This window comes from Neocloeon triangulifer, unplaced genomic scaffold (genome assembly GCF_031216515.1).
Source record: "Neocloeon triangulifer isolate White Clay Creek 2 clone unplaced genomic scaffold, ASM3121651v1 ptg000022l, whole genome shotgun sequence".
In the NCBI taxonomy this organism is placed as follows: domain Eukaryota; kingdom Metazoa; phylum Arthropoda; class Insecta; order Ephemeroptera; family Baetidae; genus Neocloeon; species Neocloeon triangulifer.
In genome coordinates this window covers 3572250-3596599 of record NW_026775562.1, presented here as the reverse complement: position 1 = coordinate 3596599, position 24350 = coordinate 3572250, and the positions used below count along the sequence as shown (strand labels likewise).

The 24350-nt window shown below is 33.2% G+C and overlaps 8 protein-coding genes across 17 annotated transcripts in view; 2 read left to right on the top strand and 6 right to left on the bottom strand.

Moving 5' to 3' along the window:
- The window catches only part of LOC132204360 (uncharacterized), a 31240-nt gene that overhangs the window by 635 nt on the left and 6255 nt on the right, over positions 1-24350 (top strand). The window contains exons 1-2 of one of the 3 annotated variants that reach the window (XM_059632827.1): positions 20177-20253; positions 21886-21950. In XM_059632827.1, coding sequence (XP_059488810.1) covers positions 21896-21950 — 55 coding nt within the window. In that variant the 5' untranslated portion in view covers positions 20177-20253; positions 21886-21895. Of the gene's footprint in view, positions 1-20176; positions 20254-21885; positions 21951-24350 lie in introns of those variants that run through there. The other 2 variants (XM_059632830.1, XM_059632828.1) reach the window with 2 other exon arrangements.
- LOC132204420 (uncharacterized) lies at positions 40-2984 on the bottom strand. Of its 3 annotated transcripts, none has more exons than XM_059632915.1 (7): positions 2818-2984; positions 2548-2760; positions 2296-2484; positions 1308-2220; positions 1029-1241; positions 763-956; positions 40-698 (listed from the first exon to the last, which is right to left on the bottom strand). In XM_059632915.1, the coding sequence occupies exons 1-4, from the start codon at positions 2900-2902 to the stop codon at positions 1769-1771; spliced, it is 939 nt and encodes a 312-aa protein (XP_059488898.1). In that variant the 5' UTR covers positions 2903-2984; the 3' UTR covers positions 40-698; positions 763-956; positions 1029-1241; positions 1308-1768. The 3 variants fall into 3 exon arrangements, with proteins under 3 accessions (XP_059488898.1, XP_059488899.1, XP_059488900.1); XM_059632916.1 differs by having other exon boundaries at positions 768-956; XM_059632917.1 differs by having other exon boundaries at positions 768-956; positions 2306-2484.
- On the bottom strand, positions 3589-5675 carry LOC132204474 (uncharacterized). The gene is made up of 5 exons (XM_059632994.1): positions 5498-5675; positions 5228-5440; positions 4973-5164; positions 4642-4892; positions 3589-3717 (listed from the first exon to the last, which is right to left on the bottom strand). The coding sequence occupies exons 1-5, from the start codon at positions 5580-5582 to the stop codon at positions 3673-3675; spliced, it is 786 nt and encodes a 261-aa protein (XP_059488977.1). The 5' UTR covers positions 5583-5675; the 3' UTR covers positions 3589-3672.
- LOC132204463 (uncharacterized) lies at positions 6450-7639 on the bottom strand. 2 transcript variants are annotated; one of them, XM_059632980.1, is made up of 4 exons: positions 7425-7634; positions 7160-7366; positions 6915-7106; positions 6450-6862 (listed from the first exon to the last, which is right to left on the bottom strand). In XM_059632980.1, the coding sequence occupies exons 1-4, from the start codon at positions 7501-7503 to the stop codon at positions 6618-6620; spliced, it is 723 nt and encodes a 240-aa protein (XP_059488963.1). In that variant the 5' UTR covers positions 7504-7634; the 3' UTR covers positions 6450-6617. The 2 variants fall into 2 exon arrangements, with proteins under 2 accessions (XP_059488963.1, XP_059488964.1); XM_059632981.1 differs by lacking the exon at positions 6450-6862 and having other exon boundaries at positions 6915-6997; positions 7425-7639.
- On the bottom strand, positions 8158-9560 carry LOC132204445 (uncharacterized). Its single transcript, XM_059632948.1, has 4 exons — positions 9366-9560; positions 9104-9310; positions 8855-9046; positions 8158-8802 (listed from the first exon to the last, which is right to left on the bottom strand). The coding sequence occupies exons 1-4, from the start codon at positions 9490-9492 to the stop codon at positions 8498-8500; spliced, it is 831 nt and encodes a 276-aa protein (XP_059488931.1). The 5' UTR covers positions 9493-9560; the 3' UTR covers positions 8158-8497.
- On the top strand, positions 10424-11163 carry LOC132204523 (uncharacterized). The gene is made up of 2 exons (XM_059633063.1): positions 10424-10543; positions 10645-11163. Exons 1-2 carry the CDS (start codon positions 10540-10542, stop codon positions 11055-11057), a joined length of 417 nt encoding a protein of 138 aa, XP_059489046.1. The 5' UTR covers positions 10424-10539; the 3' UTR covers positions 11058-11163.
- On the bottom strand, positions 11272-13736 carry LOC132204385 (uncharacterized). Of its 3 annotated transcripts, none has more exons than XM_059632873.1 (10): positions 13643-13736; positions 13018-13375; positions 12614-12961; positions 12252-12400; positions 12001-12201; positions 11912-11947; positions 11733-11856; positions 11589-11680; positions 11516-11531; positions 11272-11450 (listed from the first exon to the last, which is right to left on the bottom strand). In XM_059632873.1, exons 1-10 carry the CDS (start codon positions 13682-13684, stop codon positions 11320-11322), a joined length of 1497 nt encoding a protein of 498 aa, XP_059488856.1. In that variant the 5' UTR covers positions 13685-13736; the 3' UTR covers positions 11272-11319. The 3 variants fall into 3 exon arrangements, with proteins under 3 accessions (XP_059488856.1, XP_059488857.1, XP_059488855.1); XM_059632874.1 differs by having other exon boundaries at positions 12890-12961; XM_059632872.1 differs by having other exon boundaries at positions 12252-12961.
- Positions 14184-19618, bottom strand: LOC132204585 (axoneme-associated protein mst101(2)-like). Of its 3 annotated transcripts, XM_059633190.1 has the most exons (11): positions 19430-19618; positions 19090-19291; positions 18247-19029; positions 17643-17876; positions 16273-17300; positions 15898-16095; positions 15806-15841; positions 14631-15747; positions 14487-14578; positions 14412-14427; positions 14184-14349 (listed from the first exon to the last, which is right to left on the bottom strand). In XM_059633190.1, exons 1-11 carry the CDS (start codon positions 19469-19471, stop codon positions 14279-14281), a joined length of 3819 nt encoding a protein of 1272 aa, XP_059489173.1. In that variant the 5' UTR covers positions 19472-19618; the 3' UTR covers positions 14184-14278. The 3 variants fall into 3 exon arrangements, with proteins under 3 accessions (XP_059489173.1, XP_059489172.1, XP_059489174.1); XM_059633189.1 differs by having other exon boundaries at positions 18247-19291; positions 19430-19616; XM_059633191.1 differs by lacking the exon at positions 17643-17876 and having other exon boundaries at positions 18247-19291; positions 19430-19614.

Below are 24350 nucleotides of genomic sequence, written 5' to 3'. Positions count from 1 at the left end.
ATTGTACAAGAAAAAATTGACGATTTCTAGATTTGGGATTTACTGAGACATGATATAGCAAAATTTGTATCAACAAAAGCAATTAATTAATTAAAATTAGATTCTAATTTTATAGATTGAAATTAAAATAATTAATTAATAAAGTCATAAGTTATATTTTTATAATATCTTTTGAACTATATTATTAATTTGACATATCAAAGGAAAATTTGCTCACATTTTCCCTAATTGGGCGTTAATTAAAATATTGCTATTCTTGAGTAATTACAATATAATAGGTCGAGCAGGCCTTCTACGTTTGATCATCACAAAAATAGCAAAGGCAATAGCACAAAATGCAATCAACGCCACAATTGAACCAAGTATGATGTATGTAATTGTCTCCTCGAACCATTCTTTCTTTACGTTTGGTGGTGGTGTTGAAGTCGTTTGATCTGGTTCATTCTTTCTTCCTTTGGTCGTTGCACGGTATTGAGTTGTGCTTAACGTTGAAGGTGCTGTTGACGTCTCGTTCGTGAAAATATAATTATACGTTTTGTTTTCTGCCGGATGTGCTGTAGAAATCTTTTGATTGGGTTCGCTCACATTTTTTTGGACCATTTGAGATTGGAGAGTTGTGCTTGAGGTTGAAATAATGGCTGCATTTGTTGTCTCATTCGTTGAAATATTATTATTCGGTATTAATTGAGGTGATTTTTCTAAAGGTCGAAAATTAATATTTTAATAAATTATATTATTTTGTATTTTCAATCTCATTCTTACATTACCGCATTTTTCGTGTGCTTTAGTACTCCATTCATAAAGTGTATTGTAATGGCACTCCAAGATGTATTTTATTTTGTTGTGGTTGCAAACACAAACATATTCGCTCGCATAATCATTTCTCTTGTAACATTTGGAAAAATCAGCTTTAGGGATGAAACACCGCGGGCAGCTATTCTCATATCCGCATTCAACTAATTAAAGGTTAATAGGTTAATAATTTGATATATTATATCAGATTTATTAAAAAATATTGAATAATTCACCTCCCCAAAAAACTGAAGTTTCATCGTTATTTGCCAAATACCAGTTTGAATCTGAGCCACATAGTAAATTTGCATGTGGCAACGTTGTATAGCACTCACTTCCTTTACATTTGCATTTTGCTAAATGATCTTGATCATAATGTGTGTCTTTTGCAAAATCACATTCTAATTGTGAATATTTATGCTTCAAAACACTTTGAGAATCACAAGACCCTGTAATTTAAATAAATTATTCAAATTATTCTCGCTTAGAAAATTTTGCTAACGATAAAATTTCACCTTCAGCTGAACTTGCAGTCCACACCTCAAGAATCAAGCTGATGATGCAGGTCAATAGAATAATGTTTTCAGAAATTGAAATCATTATTGATGATCATATTATGGGCGCACCAATTGAAATGGTTACATTATTTTTAAGAACAAAGTGTTGGACCTCGTTTGACTGCTTGATCTTGTGTTTATATTTTGTGGGTTTTTTTTTGCGATTCAGTATGACTGTGCTTTTGTACAAGTTATCTCCACGTCATAAATATGTCCCCACTTTTGGATCCTTGTTTTATGTTCCGGGTAGAATATCGTGAAGTCAAAATTTAAAATAATGTTCAGTTAAAAAAGGAAAAAGGCAGTTTTTTTTTATAAATTTTTACTATATGTCACGCAATTCAACATGATTTTATGAAGATTTGTCCAAATTGTCCTCTAGATCAAGTTCTAGTTAAACTATTATTATTCTCGAGTAATTACAATATAATAGGTCGAGCAGGCCTTCTACGTTTGATCATCACAAAAATAGCAAAGGCAACAGCACATAATGCAATGAACACCAAAATTGAACCAAGTATGATGTAGGTTGAATCCACGTACCATTCTTTCTTTTCGTTTTCTGGTGGTGCTGAAGTTGGTTGATTTGGTTCGATCGAAGTAGTTGTACTTTTTTCGGCCGTTGTAGGGTATTCAGTTGTGCTTAAGGTTAGAGGTGCTTGTGTCGTCTCGTTTGATGAAATATTATTAAACCGTTCTGTAATTTGGTCTTCTGGTTGCGACATTTGTGTAGTCATGTTTTGATTTTGATTGGGTTCAATTACACTTTCCGTGGCCTTAGAAGGTTGTCGAGTTGTACCTGAGGTTGAAATAATGAATTCCTTTGTGGTCCCATCCATGGAAGTATTATAATGCGGTAATTTAAGTTTTTCTAACAAAACAGAAATTAATTTGACGTTGTAATACTAATAAATTTAAATATTTTGAACTATCATATCTTTAATACCGCATTTTACATCTGCTTTAGAGCTCCATATATACATTTTTCCACTGTGTAGGCACTCCAAGGAGTATTCTCTTTTGTCGTGTTTGCAAATACAAACATATTTGCTCTTTTCTTTACTTTTGTAACAATTGGAATAGTCAGTTTTAGGGATTGAACACCGCGGGCAGCTGTTTTCGTCCTTGCATTCAACTACACAATTAAATGTTTAAAAATAAAAATTGGAATCACATCTCTTTAAAATGATTTATTTACCTCCCCAAGCATCTGAAGTTGAATTATTGTCTTCAAAATACCAGTTTGAATCTGAGCCACACACAAAATTGGCGTGTGGCAACTCGTAGCAATCACGTCCATTACATTTGCATTCCCCTACATCACCTGTATTATAATTTGCCCGGCCTTTTTCGAAATTGCATTGCAAACGTTTGTCATTGCCATTTCTCAATATTTCAGGATCACAAAACCCTGCAATGAAAATTATTTACTCCTGAGAAAACGTTTCCAGTGGCAAACAAATTTTACCTGCAACTCTACTTGCCGTCAACTCCACTAGAATCAAGCTGATGATGATAGAGAGAAAAATTATTTTCAAAGATGAAATCATCATATTCGGTTCGCGCCAATTGATATTGTTACATTATTTTCAAGAATAAAGTCGAATAAATTCTACTTTGCGATTTATTGTTGCGATTCAGTCTGGTGACTGGGCTTTTGTACGAGTCATAAATATTTCCTCACTTTTAAGATCCTTGTTTTAAGTTCCTGGTAGAATTTCGAGAGGTCAAAATTTATAATATTATCCAGTAAAATATATGAAGGATTAAATATATTTTTACTAATTATAAAAATATTTATATAAAGACGGACTCAGAAAGGAAAATTTTACCATATTCCTTGTCACCTTAATTTTCACCTTAATTTCATAGACGTGTCCAAAGCATTTACATTCTTCTAAATTACCTGCATTGCATTTTATGCCAGAACTCTTATTTTTTTTTAAAGACACATATTTGGGCGCACGGATTATTTTTCAAAATAAGAGCTTGACAAGGCACTGCAATTTCTGCAATTAGAAATGATTACTAGCTTTGAAGTGATAAGCAAACTTCACCCCTAGATTTATTAACTTGAAGTTTTCTCCATTATAATTTATAATCAAGCTGCTGAGGGAAAAAGGAATAATTTCTATGAAAAAAATAAAGTTATTGTTGCTAGATCCAATTTAATTTATTCAATTTTTAAACATTTAGTGGGTAAAATTTGTTGTACCACTATTTTTTATTAGTGTTTTTGCTCTTATCAAAAATCAGAATGCCGCTGCTCAAGTCTCATTTCCGTTACTTCCTTTGGCGCAGTAAAGTTTAAAAATAATTTTACTCACTTTGAGATCCTTGTTCTCCCTTCTGACTCAAATGTCCCAAGCTGGAACCAAAATAAATATAATTTCCCAATTTAATTTTAAATACATATGGATCATTGTTCAGTCTTAGAGCTCATTATATGCAGAGAAAAATTTTATTTTCAATGGTTCTAGAGAAAAAACAACTATTTCCTCTCTATCTAAAGATAAACCCAAAAACAAATCCTATGCTGCCGTTAAGAAAATTTACAGGCTCATTTTATTCACTTTTTATTTTTTGAGATTATTTCCTTATCCATTTGAACAGGGACTTTGACTCGAGTTGTACCACAAAACACAAGTCTATAACAATTGTAATGTTGAATTAGAAAAAAAATACTCTTTTCACTCTTCTCTTCATCTTGCTCAAAATATTATTATTTATCAATAAAATGCAATTTTAAGAGTATTTAAAAGCAAATATTTATTCAAAAAATAATACAGTAGTTCAAATTAACACAAAGCTCGAATTTTAAAATTTCGCCTTAATTTGTAAGAAAAGTGTTTACTAAAAATAAATTTTTACTCGTGAAAATGTGCAAGATTATTAATGATTTAAAGAAAATATTTGTAAAAAAAGCGTTTTCACCAAAATTTGAAATTTTTAATGCGTATGAAATTGTTTTTAATTAACGTGATGATATTTAAATTGAAAATTGTAATAATTTTTTATATACAAATGTAAATGTAAGAGATAACTATTTATGCAGATAAAACAGTATTGAATTTTTCCCTCCAATATGCGATGTTAAATAAAGTAGATTAGAATTATACAAAAAAGAAAAAACTTGAACGAAGCTATTTATCAAAACCATCCAGCGTTATTTAGTTTATATCTTTCCTTCCAAAATTGAAGTTGGAGAAATTATAGCGTTTTCCTTAATTGTGTTCATCTTTTGAGACTCTTTCAAATAAAAACGGATGAAATTGAGGACAACCAAAATTACCATTACTGCTAAAAAGATGACTGCGGAACTTAAAGCGGTTAAAATTGTGTTCCAATTGCAATTAGCCTGGTTTACATCAGAATTTGCTGATTGGTTGTTATCAACCATGTTTGATGCATGAGTAGAAGATGGGTTTTCCACTTTTCCTGTTGTAAAGGTTGAGGTTGTCTCTTTCAGAAAATTAACTTTTCCTGTTGTAAAGGTTGAGGTTGTCTCTTTCAGAAAATTATTTTTCATATCTTTCGGTTCTTCTACAAATTAATTAATTAATATTTGATTTGCATCAATATTCATGTAATTCAGAATATTTAATATCTTATCTTTACATTACCGCATTTTGTATGTGCCACAGGGCTCCATATGAAAAGGTGTCCATCGTGTTGGCACGTCATGTTGTATTCTCTTTGGTTGTGTTTGCATACACAAGCAAAATAATTGGAATAACCCTTTTTTTTGTGGCAATTGGAAAAATCAGATTTAGGGATGAAACACCTGGGGCAGCTATTCTCATCCTTGCATTCAACTATTTATATGTTAATTCCATATTAAATTAAAATAAAGACGACTTGTAACTGTAATAATTGACCTCCCCAATATTCTGAAGTTGAATTATTGTCTTCAAAATACCAGTTTGAATCTGCGCTACACACAAAATTGGCGTGTGGCAACTCGTAGCAATCACGTCCATTACATTTGCATTCCACTACATCACCTGTATTATAATTTGCCCGGCCTTTTTCGAAATTGCATTGCAAACGTATGTCATGGCCATTTCTCAATTTTGTAGGATCACAAAACCCTGCAATGAAAATTAATTACTCCTGAGAAAACGTTGCCGGTGGCAAACAAATTTTACCTGCAACTCTACTTGTCGTCAACTCTACTAGAATCAAGCTGATGATGATAGAGAGAATAATTATTTTCAAAGATGAAATCATCATATTCGGTTCGCGCCAATTGATATTGTTACATTATTTTCAAGAATAAAGTCGAATAAATTCTACTGTTTATACTTTGCGATTTATTGTTGCGATTCAGGCTGGTAACTGGGCTTTTGTACGAGTCATAAATATTTCCCCACTTTTAGATCCTTGTTTTAAGTTCCGGGTAGAATATCGAGAGGTCAAAATTTAAAATATTATCTAGTAAAATATATGAAGGATTAAATATATTTATTAATTGTAAAAATATTTATATGAAAACGGACTCACGTCATACTCCTGAGGAGGGGCCTTGGTTATGGATTTTGATCTCTCAACATTTATTTTCAGCATTATATAGTTATGCAAAGTTGAAATGTACTTTAAAGAGGTACAAATCATCCATTGAACACGGTAATTTTTTGACCAGCTTAAAAATTATTTAAAATAACAAGAGTCTGAACCGAAATCATAATTATTTATTCTTAAATTTTTATTTAGATTTCTAAGCTAAGAAATATGGGACCTAGATAAATAAAAAATGTGCGGAAGGAATGAACGATTTCCAGATCGGGGATCAACTAATGGACTAAATAAAATAAATATGAGACTAATCAATTCATATAACAAACCTATTAATTATAAGTTGGAGGCTTTTTTTTAAATTGTTGCTATATTATTGGTGCCGTTTTGTCAAAAAGTTAAAAAATATTAATTTTAATTTCAAATTTCTTGTATTAACAAAGCGCAGGAAAATTTTTTAATTTAATTCATTTCAACATTAACCTCGGCACAAGTTTTAATAAGCAACAAAAGCAACAAATTATTTATATTAATGAGTGTTCAAATAATGGTCTTATTAATTATTAGAAAGCCACTGATTAGCAGGTTAGCAAAACAAATATTTATTCAAAAAGAGTGAAATAAATTTCAAGTTATGAATTTTCAATTGCAGATGTCCAAATCAGGCTGCAAACATGCACAATTTTTTTAAATATTGGTTTGCTCACTATTTGTCCGCGGATTTCCCTGGATTGGATTTAGTGACAAAAATAACTACAATATAACAGGTCGGGAAGTCCGTCTTCGTTTGATTATTACAAGAATAGCGACGATGATCGCACTTATTGCAATCAACGCTATTATAGAAACTATTGTAATGAAGATCGTCTCCTCGAACCATTCTTTCTCAGAATTGATTTTATTTTTTGATTCAGTCGTCTTTCGGGGTTGCTGAGTTGCACCGAAGGGTGAAATGTTTGTTAGTTCTGTTGCCCCATCCATAGCAAAATTCGGTTTTTCTAAAAATTGTAGAATTAATCAAATTAATTTTATTGTTAAATTTTGCATTACCACATTTTGTACGGTCTCTGGGATTCCTTATATCAAGTGATCCATTGTGTCGGCACCACACGTTGTATTCTTGTTGGTCGTGTCTGCAAATACAAACAAATACACTTGCAAATGTACTGCTCATGTAACATTTGGAAAAATCAGCTTGAGGAATCAAACACCGAGGACAGCTATTCTCATCCTTGCATCCAACTATTAATTAAAGGTTAATTTAATTAATTAAATCGGAACAACTTTTCACTTACCTCCCCAAGCATTTGCGGTTGGATTATCATTTACCAAAGACCAGTTAGCATTCGAGTTGCATTTGACGCTTGCATGTGATAATGTCATGCATGGTCGTCCGGAACATGTGCATTTCCCTAAATCACCTGGATCATTAAAAGCCCAGTCTTGTTTAAAGATGCAATTCAAACGTTCATCTTGTCTCAAAATATTTGGATTGCAATGCACTGCAATTAGAATCAATTACTAGATTTGAAAATCGTTGCCAACGATAATAAATTTCACCTTTGGAACTTGCAGTCGTCTCCACTAGAATCAAGCTGCCGATGGCGATGAGAATAATTTCTTTGAAAGACGAAGTCATGTCACCAATTTAGAACAATTTAAATTATAAAATTTGTTAAACATGAAAAGGGCTAAACAGTTTTGGCTGTCTGCTTTTAATTTGTGGGTTTTTATTTCTTATCAGAATGGTGACTGTGCCTCTGTACAAGTCTTATCCTCGTCACTTCCTTTGGTGAAGTAAAGGAAATACAAATTATTTTCCTCACTTTTAGATCCTTGTTCTCCCTTCCGGCGGCAATATTGCAAGGTCAAAAATAAAATGGAAAAAAACTGAAAATAATTGATAAATTTTATTAAAAACAAAAATAATGACGAGTTACTAGATTAAAAAAATATAACTACTGAAAAACACTGGTTGCGAGAGCGAATTAAGAATGAAGGATTGACTTTTCTCTGTTTCTATATGCTGCTGTAACGAAATTTTAGTTTAGAGAAAGTAGTGCCATCCCTCATTATTTGCACAAGAGCCTCGGCAAAAGTTTTATTAAAAAAGTAGACTCTAAATGAATTATAAAAATTTATTATTATTAAGAACAATTCTTTCTCCTCTTCATGCCCAATACGTTCTTTTTTAATAAAATGCAATTTTTATAAGCAGAATATGCCATTATTATATTTGAAAACTACATATAATGTTTATCCAGTTACAGAGTTAATTAATTGATACAAATAAGTTGAAATTTTAAATACCATATGTTTTCACAAAATTCTAAATGTAGGAAAAATATTGACACACATAATAAATTTAAATTTACATGCATAAATGTGGAATTATTCAAAGGGAATTTTAGCAAAACTTATTTTAAAGCATCTTGGAAACATTTTTACATCTTACATTGATTATGCTTAACATAATTAATTTATAATTTTTATAACATATTTGTTAATTTATTTTCATAATATAGAATTTCATGATAATTTCCAATATAATAATGAAGAATTAACTTGATTTTAATTACTTAAAGAGAAAAATTCTGATTCGTCGTTATTTATGAAAAGCATGAAAATTAATTTTATTTCTGTCCTTCCAGAACAGAATTCAGAGAAATGATAACGTCGTCCATGATGGTATGCAACTTTTGAGACTCTTTCAAATAAAAGCGGATGAAATTTAAAACAAACAGAATTACAATTACGGCGAAAAACACGACTGTGCAACTCAAGATGATTAAAATTGTGTGCCAATTGCTATTAATCTGGATCACATCAGAATGCGCTGATTGGTTTGGTGCAAGAGTAGACGATATTTTGTCTGTTTCAACGAAGAGTGAAATAACCGTTAGTTCTGTTGCCACACCCAGAGCAAAATTAGGTTTTTCTAAAAATTGGAGAATTAATCAATTTAATTTTACTGTTAATTTTTGCATTACCACATTTTGTATGGCCTCTGGGATTCCATATATCAAGTGATCCATTGAGTTGGCACCACACGTTGTATTCTCGTTGGTCGTGTCTGCAAACACAAACAAACTCGCTTGCTGTTTTACTGCTAGTGTAACATTTTGAAAAATCAGCTTGAGGGATCAAACACCGTGGGCAGCTGTTCTCATCCTTGCATCCAACTATTAATTAAAGGTTAATTTAATTAATTAAATCGAATCAAATTTTCACTTTAATACCTCCCCAAGCATTTGCGGTTCGATTATCGTTTACCAAAGACCAGTTGATATTTGAGTCACATTCAAGGCTTGCATGTGATAACGTCATGCATGGTCGTCCGGAACATGTGCATTTCCCTAAATGACGTGGACCATAAACAGCCCAGTTTTGTTGAAAGACGCAATTCAAACGTTTATCGTGTCTCAAATTATTCGGATTGCAATGAACTGTAACAAAAAAAGAACAAACTTAATTGAAAAACGTACCTAATTAAAATATTACCTCTATCAAATCTTTCAGTTTTGTTTCTGTTTGCACTGCTATCTGAACTGGCCTGTCTAGTTTCTTCGGCTAGCAAAATTATGGTTACACAGACAATGAGAAACAATTTTAGAAAACAATTAGACATTTCAGTTGATTTGAATTCTCTCAGTCGCAGTTGAAAATAGCTATCGGCTTCTACCCATCGAAAGTATTGCTGGTTTTATTATTTTTCGTTTTGTTACTTCCTCATCAAGTGCTTTGATTAGTTTATCTTGGATATATTTTTACACGCGCGTCATTTTCCTGAGCAACTCCTTTAGAGGCCTCAGATAGGCTTAGATTTTTAACTAGGGATTAAATGTTTGTGCATTCATTATCGGAAAATTGAAATGAATCCTTAAGAGTGGTTAACTGAGGGATTAATATTTTTTTTAAACTTGCATGTGAAGTTTTAACCTAATTAAAATTCATGATTCATGAAAGTAAAACACTAAATACGTGGAAAAATTCAGAGAAGAGAGAGGATTATTAAAAATAATATACATTTTGATATTGTACAATATTATCAGAAGGGAGTTGTTAAATTAATAAGTTTTAGGGTCAGAAATATATAATAATGTGTTTAATTATTTGAAAAATTATCAATAACCCAAATTTAATATAAAATTTTGAAAAAAAAATTTAGTTGTACTTTTATACCTTAAAAATTGAGAAAGGACAATGATTACAATTTAAAATAGAAAATTACATGCAATTGTAGCACATTATAAAAATATTTCTGCGTAAGTGGAGCCAATCAGGTTATTAATATTCCTGTTTATTCATCCTCATTGTTAAAATTGTTAAAATCATCGTTTAATTTCAGTTATTAAGGCATTTGTTTTTTAAAATTTTCATCGATTGTGACATTTTTTACTATTAGCCTTACGAAAATCTTTTTATTTAAAAATTAGTTTATATGCATTAAATAATATTTGCTTTAAATAAACTGCTTAATTTCTTTCAAATAATAAAATAAATGAAATGAAATCTGATTTATTAAACCGGGAACTTCCTTTTTCAAACAGTTTGTATAGCTTGCTGTCAAGGCGAAAAATTTTTTGAAATTGGTTGGAAAAACACTAAGTTTACTTCCTTGAAACAAACAAGGCGTTGGCTTAGCAAAGACGGATAAATCATCTGTGCATCTGCAATGAGTAATTATAATTTTTTATTCTTTCAATAATACTTGCACATTTCTTTTAAAAAGAAAGCAGAACAGCAAAACTTAAAATGACTAAAAATCTAATTTTTACAGGCACCGCTAAGTGTGATTCAGAGTGGCAAACAATGAATATATTAGACGTTTGCTTGCTCTTCCTCAACACGGTGATTTGGTTGGTCCTGGTCATTTTGTCGCTGAGTTTAAAAATGCGCGACGACAGGCTAAATTTGACTCGTCGCCAACGGGCTAAAATTCCTTGCGTTAGTCGCAGGGAAGTGATCGGACCTGTCGAAGATGACGCTGGCTACCTTTGTCCTGCTGAAAATCACGAAAAAAAGGTGGAGGTGGATGATGGGAACCTTTGTCCTGTTCCGAAACTCATGCTCAAGGTGCCGATTGTGGAACAAGGTGGAGGAAGTTCAAATGAAACAGATGGTTTGTACCTGCATGTGCTGAATCATGTCGCACCATCTCAGCCGGCCCAGTACGTGGAAGTTACGAAATAAAAATATGCTTGTAGTGCGAACCACTACAATAATTTAAACCTAGCAGTATCAAATTATTTTGTTTAAGTTGAAATTAAGAAGAAATAAAAGAAGTACTAAAAATCTGTTCAGTAACATTTTTTAGTCATTCATCATAAGAAGCCATAAAAGTATTGAATTTTATTATTTATTGATAAATTAAAAAAAAAAAAGTTAAAGCAAAAATTATTGGTAATGTGTTTATTAGTTATATTATCTTTTAATCAATATCAATAGATTAAAATTATCCATTTTTGTTTTTATTACTAAATTTCAGGCGTTTTTTCCTGTCGTGTAATTGAAAAGCAAAGGCCAAAGTCGGCGTTGAGCACTTGTCGAATAGAAGATATGAATCGTAGCACTGCTTCGTCATGACTTACAAAAATTGAGAAAATTTTATTGAATTAACACTTAATGTCAAAGGTGTCCTATTGAAATACCTCTATTTGGACAATCCTGTAATTTTAAGACATGAAAGTATTTGCATAAAATTTGAATTATCTCAATTCTTACAGCAATCATTTTATGCAAGACGCACTGTGTAGCAACATACGCAGTTCCATCGCATTTTTTACTTGCTCTTGAGAAGGATGGAACTTGAAACCCTTAAAAAAGACAAGATATTACTTAACGTTTTAAATATTTTAGTTTTAATACCACTAGTCAAAGTGAGACACTCGGAAACGGCCGATGAAATGAAAGATACCCACTTTTGATCATTTTGCATGGAGGTCAAAAAAGTAATTAGCTGTTCTTCCTTTATTAGCAAGTCTTCCGTCATCTTTAAAATATTATATTCTTTGCCAATTTTAAAATATAATTAATTATTAACTTACAGCTCCGTTAGATATTAAAAAGCAATTCACAAAACACTGAAAAAAATTGTATCACAATCAAGTTTATAAGTTTATTGTGGAATTTTTACAGCACTTTTCCCCATAGCCTTCTGAATTTTAGAATTTCGAAACTTAAAGTTTTTGGTCCTTAAATTTTTCGAGTATTGTAGTTTGTTGAGTGAATAGGAGTTGAAAGCGTTGAGTAAAGAAGGATTTGCCTTGCAAGATCTGTCCCTGCTAGCGAGCGGGACGAGATTTTTAGCCGCCGGTTCGCAGCATTTCAACAATTTCTGAAATTGGAAAAAATTAAAATATCTATTTCAAATATGGAATTCAGTACCGAAAATTGTTTGGCGTGGCAATTCTTTTTAAACAATGCTGGATCCATTGGAGCGGACGTAGATGTTGTTGTTGTAGAAGACGTAGTTGCTGGAATTTTTTTGGTAGTTGAAGAACTTTTGGTGCTCAAGGTTGAAGTTTTCACCGTGGCTGCCAAAGAAGTTGAAATTAGCCTCGTTGTAGATACGGAAATCGCAACTTGGGCTTTTAACTGCGTCGTAGCTTTGTTTGCTTGAGTTACTTTTTCAGTGTTCGTGGTTGTAATCGCAGTTTTGGGTTTTACAGATTGGATAGGAGCGGCAGAAGTTATAGTTTTAGGCGTACTAGCCGAAATTAGCATTGGTTTCGTCGCTATGAACGAACCTGCTGGAGTTGAATTAGGTTTTATTTCGGTCAAAATATGAGCAGCAAGTGGTTTTCGGGACGTTGAAGTGGTCAAACGTGGCACTACTGACTGAGAGGACGTTTTATAAGAAGGACTTGTCAATTTTATTTCAGCGGCAGCAGGGAAAGTGGTTTTGGTTGCGGCCAAAGAAATGATAGGCTGCTCCGTTAAAATTTGTTCTAATTCAGGTTCACTCGATTCCGTGATAACAGAACTTGAATTTGTTTCGGAAAAAAATTCATTTACGTCAACACCTTCATTTGGATTGGTTGATACAAGTACTTGTAGGAATTCTTCAATATCTGGAGTTTTCAACGTAGATTTTTCTGAAAGATCAGGAAGTAAATATTTCTGTAAATTATCAAAACTATCAAAGTGATACTATTGTTATCGTAATCTGAAGGGAGTTCTTCGTAATATTCATAGTACGGTGTTGTAGAAATCTCTTCGTCCACGGATGTAGAGGGCAGCTCTGAACTGGTTACATTTTCTTCGTCATCGTAATAGTAATAGTAGTAGTAATAATATTCATCGTCTCCATCATCGTCTCCATCATCTTCATCATCGTCATCAAAATCCTCATTCTCATCCTCCTCATATTCGTATTCATATTCATACTCCACCTCTCCCCCGTCAACGTCCTCCTCGGCTGCATTCTCTTTAACCTCATCTTCCAATTCTTCAGTCCGATGCTTTTTTCTGGCGCTTAATTCCGGGACACCAAGCAATGTCTCATTAATCTACGAAATTTCAAGATTGATTATATGACATGATGCTGCCCATGCTGGAAATAAAAGGTTACTAATTTGAACTGAAGATGCTCATTTAAGCTAAAGATTTAAAATTAATATTAACAAGAATTGTCAATTAGTCTTGTAAATTTTGCAAACTTCTTCTCCTTATTAAATATTTCGGTTTTTGTTATAAAATTGACTGCTCAATTTTATAGCAATTCAAGTTTTCAATTAATTGGTGCGAAGGTAAAAGAAACGTCATCGGAAATTCACCTGTGCTGCAATGAAAAGAAGCAGAAGTAACGAACAGCGCATCCTTGGCTTTCCGTTTCTCAATGTGACTTTCTCGTGGCAGCCGCGACCAGGACGCGATAATTTTGGTTGCGAAAAGTAAAAAATTATGATGAGGACGTTATCTTTTGGAAATGTCTGGCCTTTACAACTTTCCTCATTAGTGTGGAGAATTTTCCAGGCCACCGGCATGTCAAGGTGTCAAGCACCTGACGCATGCTTCCTCAAGCAGCATCAACAGCGATTTTTTATTTTTGTGATCAAATTTAATTATTTTACCATTAACAAAGTATGCAACCGGCTTGACTCCAGTGCAATGCGTTCGGCCTAACTCGTATAACTGATGAAATTTAATTAATTTATATCGCAGTGTTCTTGGATTATATTCTTAATAATATTGCAGAATAATTTGGTTTTTTTTATTATTATTATTTTGTTTGGAGAGATTTAGGAAATATTGAATGATTATTTTTATAATTATTAAAAATATCGAACGGAAATAATATTGCATTATATAATTTTTGGTTCAATGTTATTTCTTTATTTGTGGAGTATTCATAATGTTACAAGTGTTGATTAATTCATAATTCCTCTGCGGAATACACTCTTGCTCAAGATTTACGTGAAGATAAATTTATCCGTGCATTGGTCGAATAACTTATAAGTCCTCTCGCAGTACGCTGTCGCCACTGTTTTAAATTAATCATAATTAGTATATAAAGAAAACATATTATTATTAAGTCTTTCAAACCTCTCTCCGTGCAGCTCTGCAAATTTTAAATAAATATTAATGCTCAGTTTTTTAACTAAAATTTAAAATTTTTACTTTGGCCAATTCGAACAAAATGCACTGCATTGTGACAAAAGCTTTTCCATCACAGCTTCTTCCCCCTTGCAAGTCCACCGGCATGCTTAAAGCTAGAAATAGAAAACTTAAAACTTTGAATTTATTCAGACTAATTTTCCAAACCTGAAAAACTTGAAACGCACTTATCAACTGCCATCTCTATATTTGTGTTCTTCGTTTTTTGTAGCTTCCTCCGCTTCTTTTGCTTTCCATCCTTTGCATTGCCTACTTGTTTCACTCTCTTTACTTTCTTTCCGTGCTTACTTTTTTCAACTTCAGTTATTTGCTTTTCTGGCCTTTTCACTCGTCTAACTTTCTTTTTCTTTCTTTGCCCTTTTTGCTTTTCGTCCTCCGTTTTCTTAATTCGCTGAACTTTCTTTTTCATTCGTTGCCGTTTTTGCTTTTCTTCCTCAGTCTGATTGACGTTCTTTACTCTATCAACTTTCTTTTTCTTTCTTTGCACTTTTTGTTTTCCATGATTCACCTGTTTAACTTTCTTACTCTGCTTTTTAGGCTCATCTTCTTTTTGATTAGCTTGCTTAAATTGCTTATGTTTCTTTTTCTTTGCACCTTCTCTGTGCTTCTCTCGATTCACTTTCTTTGATTCCTTTTCTCCATTTTCGTGCTTTAATTGCTTTACTCTCTTTCCGTCACCTTTAAGATTCTCTGCATGTTCTTGATCAGCTCTTTGAATGTCTCTCTTAAACTGCTTTTTATTTCTCAGCTCCTTTTCGCTTCTTCTCTCTTTTCGGAAGTCTCGCCTTAATTGCTTTTGATACAATCTTCTCCCTTTTTCCTCTTCTTTGACTTTCTTTCTCCTTTTTTTCTCGTCTTCTTTTATTTTCTTTCTCCTTTCTCGCTCTTCTGCTTTTACTTTATTTCTCCTTTCTAGCTCATCTTTTCTTACATTCTTTCTCCACTCTCTTTGCATTTTTCGCTCTTGAGCGTCTCGCTTTACTCGATTTTCCTTCTCCCTCTTCCCATGCATTCCTTGTTTTATTTTCTTTCCTTCACCGTGTTGTTGGTGCTTTAATCGCTTTACTCTCTTACCATGCAAATTTTTCTCTTCTGGCTTTACTCGATGGCCATTCTTTTTCTTTTCGTTCCCTTTGGTCTCCACTTTCTTTTTTTGCTTTAAAGCATTATTATTACCGTTTTCTTCGGGTTTCTTGCGCTTTTTTTGCGGTGAACTCAATAATGCAACTAGTTTCATCTTGTCAATCTGCAAGTCTGGTGTCATCTAAAGCAAAAATAATGTGCATCATTTAATGCGATCACAAATCTATATTATATCTTACGACATCTCTTGCTTTCAGGAAGCAATTGATGAAACACTGTTAAAAAGTTATTAATTTAAATGAAAATGTAAAGGAAGGTATTAATGCTTTACAGATTTTTGTCCAAACACTTCTTTTGCCTGGCGATTTTTGAATCCAATTGAGCTGTTGCTTTTTATGTGTTGTTGCTTGTTCAATGAAAAATCGTGAAGAACTTTTAACGCTTTGAAATTTTCCATTCCACAAGTTGTTCCTTTCTTCTCCAGAAGAAATAGTGCAGACGGTGTACTTTTGCAGCATTTAATTGATTTCTGAAAATACAAATCATTTTATCCAATTTGTTTAGAGAAAATTTGAGGAAATCTGCTATCTCGGTTACTAAAAATTATATTCTTGATTTGCTTTTCAACAATCTAAGGCCATAAATGTCATTACAGACTTCCTCAATAAATTAATTTATAAGATTAAATTTTGGAACAATTAATTACAGAAAAATCTGCGGTGAAGCATCTCCTTTCTTTTAATTTATTTGGGTTTGCCGAAGAGTTACTTCCAGATAGAAAAGGACATAGTGCAGCTAAATTAGGAGTTGCTGCTGCAGGACTTGTTGGCCCCTTTTCAGTTGATTCCGGTTCTTCAAATTTGGTCGAATTTGAGCTTAATTCAGTAGAAATCTCTGTGGTTGACGTCTTTCTACTAGATAATTCAGTTGAAGTAGATCTGAGTCCTTCCGTTGATCTCTCTTCTGGATACTCTTCTGTTTGAATTGATTCTTCAGTGGTCACCGTGGTTGTCGTTAAATCAACGATCGGCTTTTTTGATGAACGTTCTGATGTCATATCAGGATTACCAGGTGTTGGCTTTGGTGTTTTTTTAGTAATTTCGTAGGCTATGGACAACTCATTTGCGCTTAAATTCGTTTTAGCTGTACTGGTTTCAATGGAATGAGTTATTTCAATGTTTTCAGAAGTGAATTCTTCAAATTCTTCTTCTTCATGGCTAGGTGTTGTTGGTAAGGTTGAGGTTTCTAAAGATTCATAAATTTCCTCGTCATCACCTTCAGTTTCCTCATCATAATAATCTGAAGATTCACTTTCCTCAGTATCTTCAATTGATTGTGTTGAAGTTTCAGTCGTTGATTTTGATGGCTTAGTCTTTTCATCGATAGGTTCCTGGTCTGATGTTAATTTAGTTCCCACAGATTGAGTCGTTGTTTTTGAACCAGAGAGATGGGGTCGCGGGTATTTTGCAGTAATTTCAGGCGTTTGTGTAACCATGGACGATGAATTCTTTGATGGCATGGGAGTGGTTGAAAGCGTCGTAGTTCTTCGCACAAATTTTGAAGCTACATCTACAGTGGAAGATTTTTTATCGCCACCCACCAACTGATTTGGTTTATTAGTTGTGAGTTTGGGTTTATCTGATATTAAAGAAGGTTTCAAAATTTCAGGCAGAGACGTAGATTTTGAAAATGACTGTTGAGAAGGTTTCTCCGTCTTCTGTATAGTGGTTTTAACTGTTGAATTTTTAATAAATAATGTTGAAAGAGAGGATATATTTTGTACATTTGATACAGTATTTTTAATAGTTGTAGGAAAGTGATTAGTCGTATTTGATTGTAATTCGTAGACTGTGGTGCTTAATGAATGATCAAATTTGTTATTTGGTGCTAAAGTAACACTTGAAACATTGGGTGCTGTGTTTGTTGTTTCAGTTACCAACTTAAAATTAATTGTGGTTAAATTTTCAGTTACGTCCACAATTGAGTGCTTGGAAATGTTTGGGGGAAAAGTGGTTAACATTTGTGGTGGAGAAATGTGTTTTGAAATATCCAAATTAGAACTCGTAGTAAATTTACGTGTAGAATAACGAAGTGTGCTCTGGGAACTTGGCTCTCGCGTTTTAAAAAGCTCTGCCTTTCTTGTAGATACAAGTATTGCAGATTCGAACGGATTATTTTCATCAGGATTTGTAGGCGTAAAGATTTCCAAATTTGTTTTTGTAGCAGTCATTGAAACATCAGGAATTTTAGACACAGAAATTGATTTCGTTGTTGATGTAAAAGCAGCGGTTGAAGAAACATCAAGTGCATCTGCAATTGATGTTGATGCTGTAGTAATGAATTCCAAAGATTAGGAAAGTGCAATGTTTTTCTTGAATAAGACCAGGGAGAAATTAAGAGAGTTTTTGTGTGTCTAATCTTGTCATGAGTGGAAAGATTGGTTATTTTATGTATTGTTAGTTTGAGGGAACGCATCATTTCATTCTTTATCTTGCGCAATAGTTTAATTGTTTATCATTTAATTAATTATTTTTTTCGGTTTTAATTTCAAAGAAGAGGTGAAGCTTAAGAGGTGCAAATATTAAAAGAAATGAAGTATGCCATAAAGACTCTCAGCCGTCGTATCATTTAATACGTAAGTAAAAAAAAAATTGTGCATATCATTAAATATATGTATTACTTTGAGACTGTGATGTTGTTTTTTGTAAGTGTTCATCCACACTTTGGTCCTCTGTATTTTCCTCGTCTGTTTCGTACTCATCGTAATAATCTGATTCATCTGTATTCTCCTCGCCAGTGCCTCCTTCGCCTGCATTTTCATGATCGGTTTCCCCTTCGTCTACACTTGATTTAGTTGTACTTCGATCGTTTACTTTTCCTTTAGTTGTACTCTTCTCATCTATTTTATTCGCCACTGTCGTACTTCCTTTGTTTACTATTCCATAAGTTGTACTTCTTTCTTTAGAATTTTCTTCACTTTCATTTTCATTCTCTGAACCTTCTTCATCCACATTTTTATGAGTTGTTCCATTGCCAACATTTGCAATTGTTGAACTACCCTTATGTTCATTTCCAAGAGTTGTACTTTCTTCTTCTTCGTCTTCGTAGTCTTCATATCCATAATCGGTACCTTCTTCAGCAACACTCCCATTTTGAACATTTCCAGGTGTTGAGCTTCCTTTATCTAAATTTCCAAGAGTTGTACTTTCCTCTTCTTTATTCCCATCTGAATTTCCTTCATTTCCATTATGAATACTTCCTGCGTCTACGTTTCCGTTTTCAACAATTTCCTCATTTATCGTTCCATGATCAATACTTTCTTCGTGAGTTGTGCTTCCTTTGTCTTCACTTCCAAGAGTTGTGATTCCTCCACCGACAGTTCCAGAAGTTGTGTTCACCTTATTGGCATTCTCTGGAGCTGGACTTCCTTCAACCAAAATTGTAGGAGTTGTGCTGCCTTCATCTGCGGTTGCATTAGTTGTACATTCTTCGTCAACATATTCATATTCAAAATCCTGCTCGCCTTTATTCCCACCGACATCATTTCCATTTTCTGCACTCTCCTCTTCGTCTTCGTACTCTTCATATTCGTAATATTCTGAATCCTCATCGTCATAATACTCGTCCTCTTCATATTCTTCATACTCGTATTCCTCTTCCAACTGATCCTTGGTAGCTTTTTTCTTTTTCTTTGTACCTTTGGCGAATCCGTCAATAATGAGAACCTATATCGTAATTTTACAATCAATCGAAAAAATTCAGATTTTTTATTATTTAATAAGAAAGTTATTTTTAAAAAAATATAGTGAATACTTTAATTTTGTTAATATATCATGATTAAATAGTAAAAGTGTTGTTTTGACCTGTATTAGAAGAAAGACCAGGAGCAAACGAGTTGACTTCATTGTATCAGTAGCTCAGACAAGCACAAGTGCCTGCGTAAGAGTGTCACAAAGCTTTTCCTCGACCTGAAATGAACTCCAAGCAGGAGCTTTGTGTCTGCTGTTAAGTGCGCCAACTGAGAATTTGCACCCAATTTTCCTCGAAAGGGCGAAAAACCCGCACAATCAACTTTGGTGTCGCAGCATGTCCGTCTGACCCCTTTACACACGATGGCACCGTTGGGAATCGGTGTGTCATATTTTTGCGATTAAGAAAATAATTAGCAAGCTCATAATTAGGGCAAGAGATAATGACGCCTGTGAAATATGAAGTAATTGGGAAAAGTTGAGAAGTGTAATTTGATTACGAAAATTCCACGCAAGGAAAATACAAACATAGAAATTGGAACAAGCCGACAGAGATAATTACAGAGAGGTGGTTAGAAAACCAGGAAAAACTTAATTTTCCAAAATTGAAAATGATTAATCATTCAATTTACACATTTTCTTTATTATTTCAAATAGTTTGACAAACAGAAGAGAATTTTCCACGTTGGAAAGAAAAATCGATAAAAGTTACTGTCGGTAATTGCAAGTTCGCACGGATTTCCAGCAGTACGCGTGCCGAGGTGAAAATTTCCTTCGACAGATGGCGAATCGAGTGTGTGGTGCGCGGGCAGGTGCGTTGGTAGCAAAGTTGGTAGGGCCCCCACACCGCCGCCGCCGGCATTGTGATTTACCTGGTCACTCAGTTAGTAATGTGACAGCTTCGGCGGCGGCTCTCTTATTGACCTCCCAAAAAAACTGTGAGTTCTACATTTTTATTTTGATCAATTTGTCAAATTTTATTTTCAATATAATAAAGTAGCGTTAAGAGAAGAAAAACTGAAATTTAAAAGCCAAAAAAATTAAATTCATCTAATATTATATAAAAATACAAATTTAGTTCCTCATTTAAGGGATTCTTATTGACATAGTCAAATCAAGTCCTTACAACAATATAAATAGATTTTTGCGATTGTAGAAAGACAATTGAAAATTTTAATCCCCATTGTTGTAAAGACCTGATTTGACTATGTCAATAAGGAGTCCTTAACCATTGAAAAGTATAATAAGGAATTAATTCGTTGTGTCTGCTAGTTGTGATACCCTTTCTGCTCATTTTTCCAATTTCAATTTTTTTTTGTATGACTTGAGTAGAATAAATAATAATAATAATAATAATTAGATGCTTAGGATAAAGATTTTGAAAAATTTCGTGTTTTAATTAAATATTATCTTAATTTTATTTAAAAAGTACGAAGCAAAAATCGGCTCATTTTTATCAAAATTATAATTTAAAAAAGATTAATTACAGAAAATAATCAAAGTTCAGACAAAATTCACAATTTTAATCGATTTATTTTCATCACATAATAATCAAAATAACTGTTTTCGCCTTGGTGACTTTTTTGCTTCCGAAGTAGGGAGCGAAAAATACAGGGAGATCGTTTTGATAAAAAAGGTCCATTTTTGCTTTCGCGTGTGCGTGACTCTGGTAAAAAGCAATTTACCGCTGGCGTTTGGCCGATTTGTGAAAAGCAGACAGAGCTGGACCGCGAGCAGAGTTTGTCATCGGCGAGATAATGTAACCGGGAGCTGGAGCGGAAGTGCGCGCGAGGGCGGAACCACGGCCCACCAACAACACACGGACACACGGGATGGGAGGCAGTTGTGCCGTCGCTCAATTGTTGGCGGTCACTCAAACGAAAACTTTTTGGAAAAAAATTTGAAGCCGAATGAATTTGATACAGATTTGGAGGGAAATATAAAAGAGCTCTAGTGATTTAAAATTTAAATCAAATACTACATAAAAAAAATGTAGATAAATAAGATCTTGATATAAACATCGATTGATTTAAATTTTTTTATTTAGTTAAATTGAGTAAAAAATTTACTAATTTCATTTTTTATTTTTTCCAGTTTAAGTAAATAAAACATCAAATTCAAATTGAATTGATAAATGTCTATAAGATCTCGTAATAGAATTAACTAAAAAGTGACTGAAATTAATGAGAATGAAAATATTAAAATAATTTTTTTTTATAGATTTATATTTTTGTCAAGAACTCCGTTAATATATAATTATTTAATTTAACTTTATTTGAAAGGAAACTTTAAAAAAATGTAGGATTTTGAATAAATATTATTTTTTAAAGATTTTCACTGCTTTCACAAGTAAATTGAAAAGCGAATAGAGGCAGGAAATGGCGAACAATTATGGTGCACACTCGAATTTAATTAAGAAGTACACAAAAAGATATATTATACACATTTAATTGTGCCTGAGCCACTTTCGCTCTTCTTCACGGAGCGGAACTCCTCTCTTATTTTCTTATTCCAGTCCCCCACTGAAATATTAACCTGCTTTTTTTATGTGTGTAATTCTGGATTTCCAGATAGAAGACCATGGCCAGACACAAAGTGGCGCCTCCTGCTGCGGCTTTTTTCCTCCTGCTCACAGGTGAGTTCATGGCATAAATTATTGCAATCGCGTGACATGGTCCAGCGGTCATTTGCATACACAGCAGAAGGTCAAAAACCCACAGCCACGGTGAAAAAGGTGCGGCTCGGTCCAAGGACGCGCCGTAATTACACGGTCAGAGTTCACATTCGAGGGCCATCGAAACAAAAAAATTGCATACATTTCAGATTTCAGATAAGATCTGATTTTATTGCGTTGACGTTCGTGGTCAGTCTGGGTGGTGCCACATGCTAATGCCGAAACTTCATTCTTTTTACTCTTGACCGTCGCCTAATTAATATTAAATGTCCGCTTGTTGCGTGATTTGAAAAATGGTTTAGGATTTTATTCAGCAGCAGTGATTGCGTGCGTTAAAATTGCGCGCAAATCTCTCATAATGATCTCGTTTTGCAGTATTTAAATTTGAACAAATGCATAAAGTGATTATTTGAAAATTTTACTACCACTGCTTTCATTCTGAGTTGGAAATAATAAGCTTTTAATTGAATAAAATTATTTATCTTTCACAAATTTGAATATTTCGGTGGAATTATTTTTGCAATTTTTGGAAAATTTGGCTTAAAAAATAACTTAGGATTTGAAAAACCGGACTAATTGTTTGGTTTTGCCAATTTATAGATGGATAATGAAATGAATTAATTTATTGAAGTGAAGAGATCGGGATTTTTCTCGTTGTAAAAATGTTTTTATTAAAAAACAATACAGTTCTGCGACCCTATTTCTCGAGCAAGAAAAATAAATCAGCAAATCGAAAATCAACATTTTAAACCAAAAGTTTTAATATCTTAAAACTAACAAATTCACATTTTTATAAACGATCATGCATCAACTATTTAGAAAATGATCACGAAAGTGTAAAATTTTCTATTATCTATTAAGTTGTAATTTGTATGCGAATTTTAATAATCATGGAATCTATAATTTTATTTATTTCAATGTCTTCAATAAGATCAAAACTTATTTGATTAATTTGCATAAAAAAAGAAAATTTAAGGTTAAAACTTTACTTGATACTTTTGAATTTTGCAGTTGCCAAAGAAGCTCTTTTTAGTTTTCTCTTTTGCTTTTTTGTTTACGTATCATATATGATTTTGTACAATTTGATGACAACTCCGCGCGGATTATGCAATAGTTTGACTCACATCTTTTGTCTCCACGAGCGATTATTATATATAACAGTGTCTGCATTTTCGCTTGCGAAACAATGGGTATGAAAAGCAGGCACGCGGATCATGCCGACAGAAATTGTCTTATTAGAAATGCGCAATGCGTGACACACCAGAAACAACTTCCTGGAGAGGAAGATGCTAAATGATTCATCGTACATTTCCCTCAAATTCGGAGGATAAACGCAGAAATTAGCATCATCAATTCTAATTTATTAGTTACAAGATGAGAATCGTCTAGATTCATCGTACCTTTTTCACTTAATTGCTATCATAAAATTTATTTTTAATTTATTAATTTATTTATTTTTACACCAGCCACTTTGTTCATTTCGTTTAAATATACAAGAAAAGTAAAGCAGAAATCGAAATAAATTTTATAACATTAAAAACAATATCTGAATTGAAAAAAAAAATGAGGTTGAGAACCTAAAATAATACTTTTTTTAAGTGGTACCATATAAAAAATGACCCAATTAACCCAAATAATTAACTCAATGGTACTTTTTGGTGTAAATTTTGTTTCCTGATTTCGAAATGCCAAATCATTGGTAAATAACAAAATAAAAAAAGTAACAAGCATTTAATTATTGGTCAATTTTTACACCTGAAATAAGTGATTTTCCATTAAGATCTCGATTTTTCCAACCGGCAAGGGTTGAGAGATTAAACGGCCTAGATTTGACACTATTTATGTGCAGTTGGGAAATGGGCACAACTCCCGACGAGATTTGAATTATTTTTTTTTCACATGAATTCCCAGCGCACGCTCGTGCTTGGCTTTTCAGTACATAACGCTAGGCAAAGGTAAACGTAACATGGCGGCCGAAAGAAAATCAATTCCACTTTATCTGATGTCCAGCGGCACACGCGAGCCAGGATTAAAACTGACCCCAATGACCATCAGTGCTGCATAAATTTCGAGCCGCGGCGGATCGATCTCGAAGGAAAGTTTCGTTTCCTCCCTCGCGCCTCCTTTCTTGAAATGTGCAGTGTTTGGCCGTTCCGCCTAGAAGTGGCCGAGCGAAAAAATTCAACTCACACACACCAACCTTGACCAACACTTTCGTACCCACATTCTCGCTTTCGGTGGCAGAAATAGAAGCACTACTTGTTGATACAAACGCTATTTATGCGCACCCGCGGTTATAAAGATTTCATAGTTGTTGATAAACAACTTGTTTTAAGGATGAAAGAGAAATTTTACTCTCAT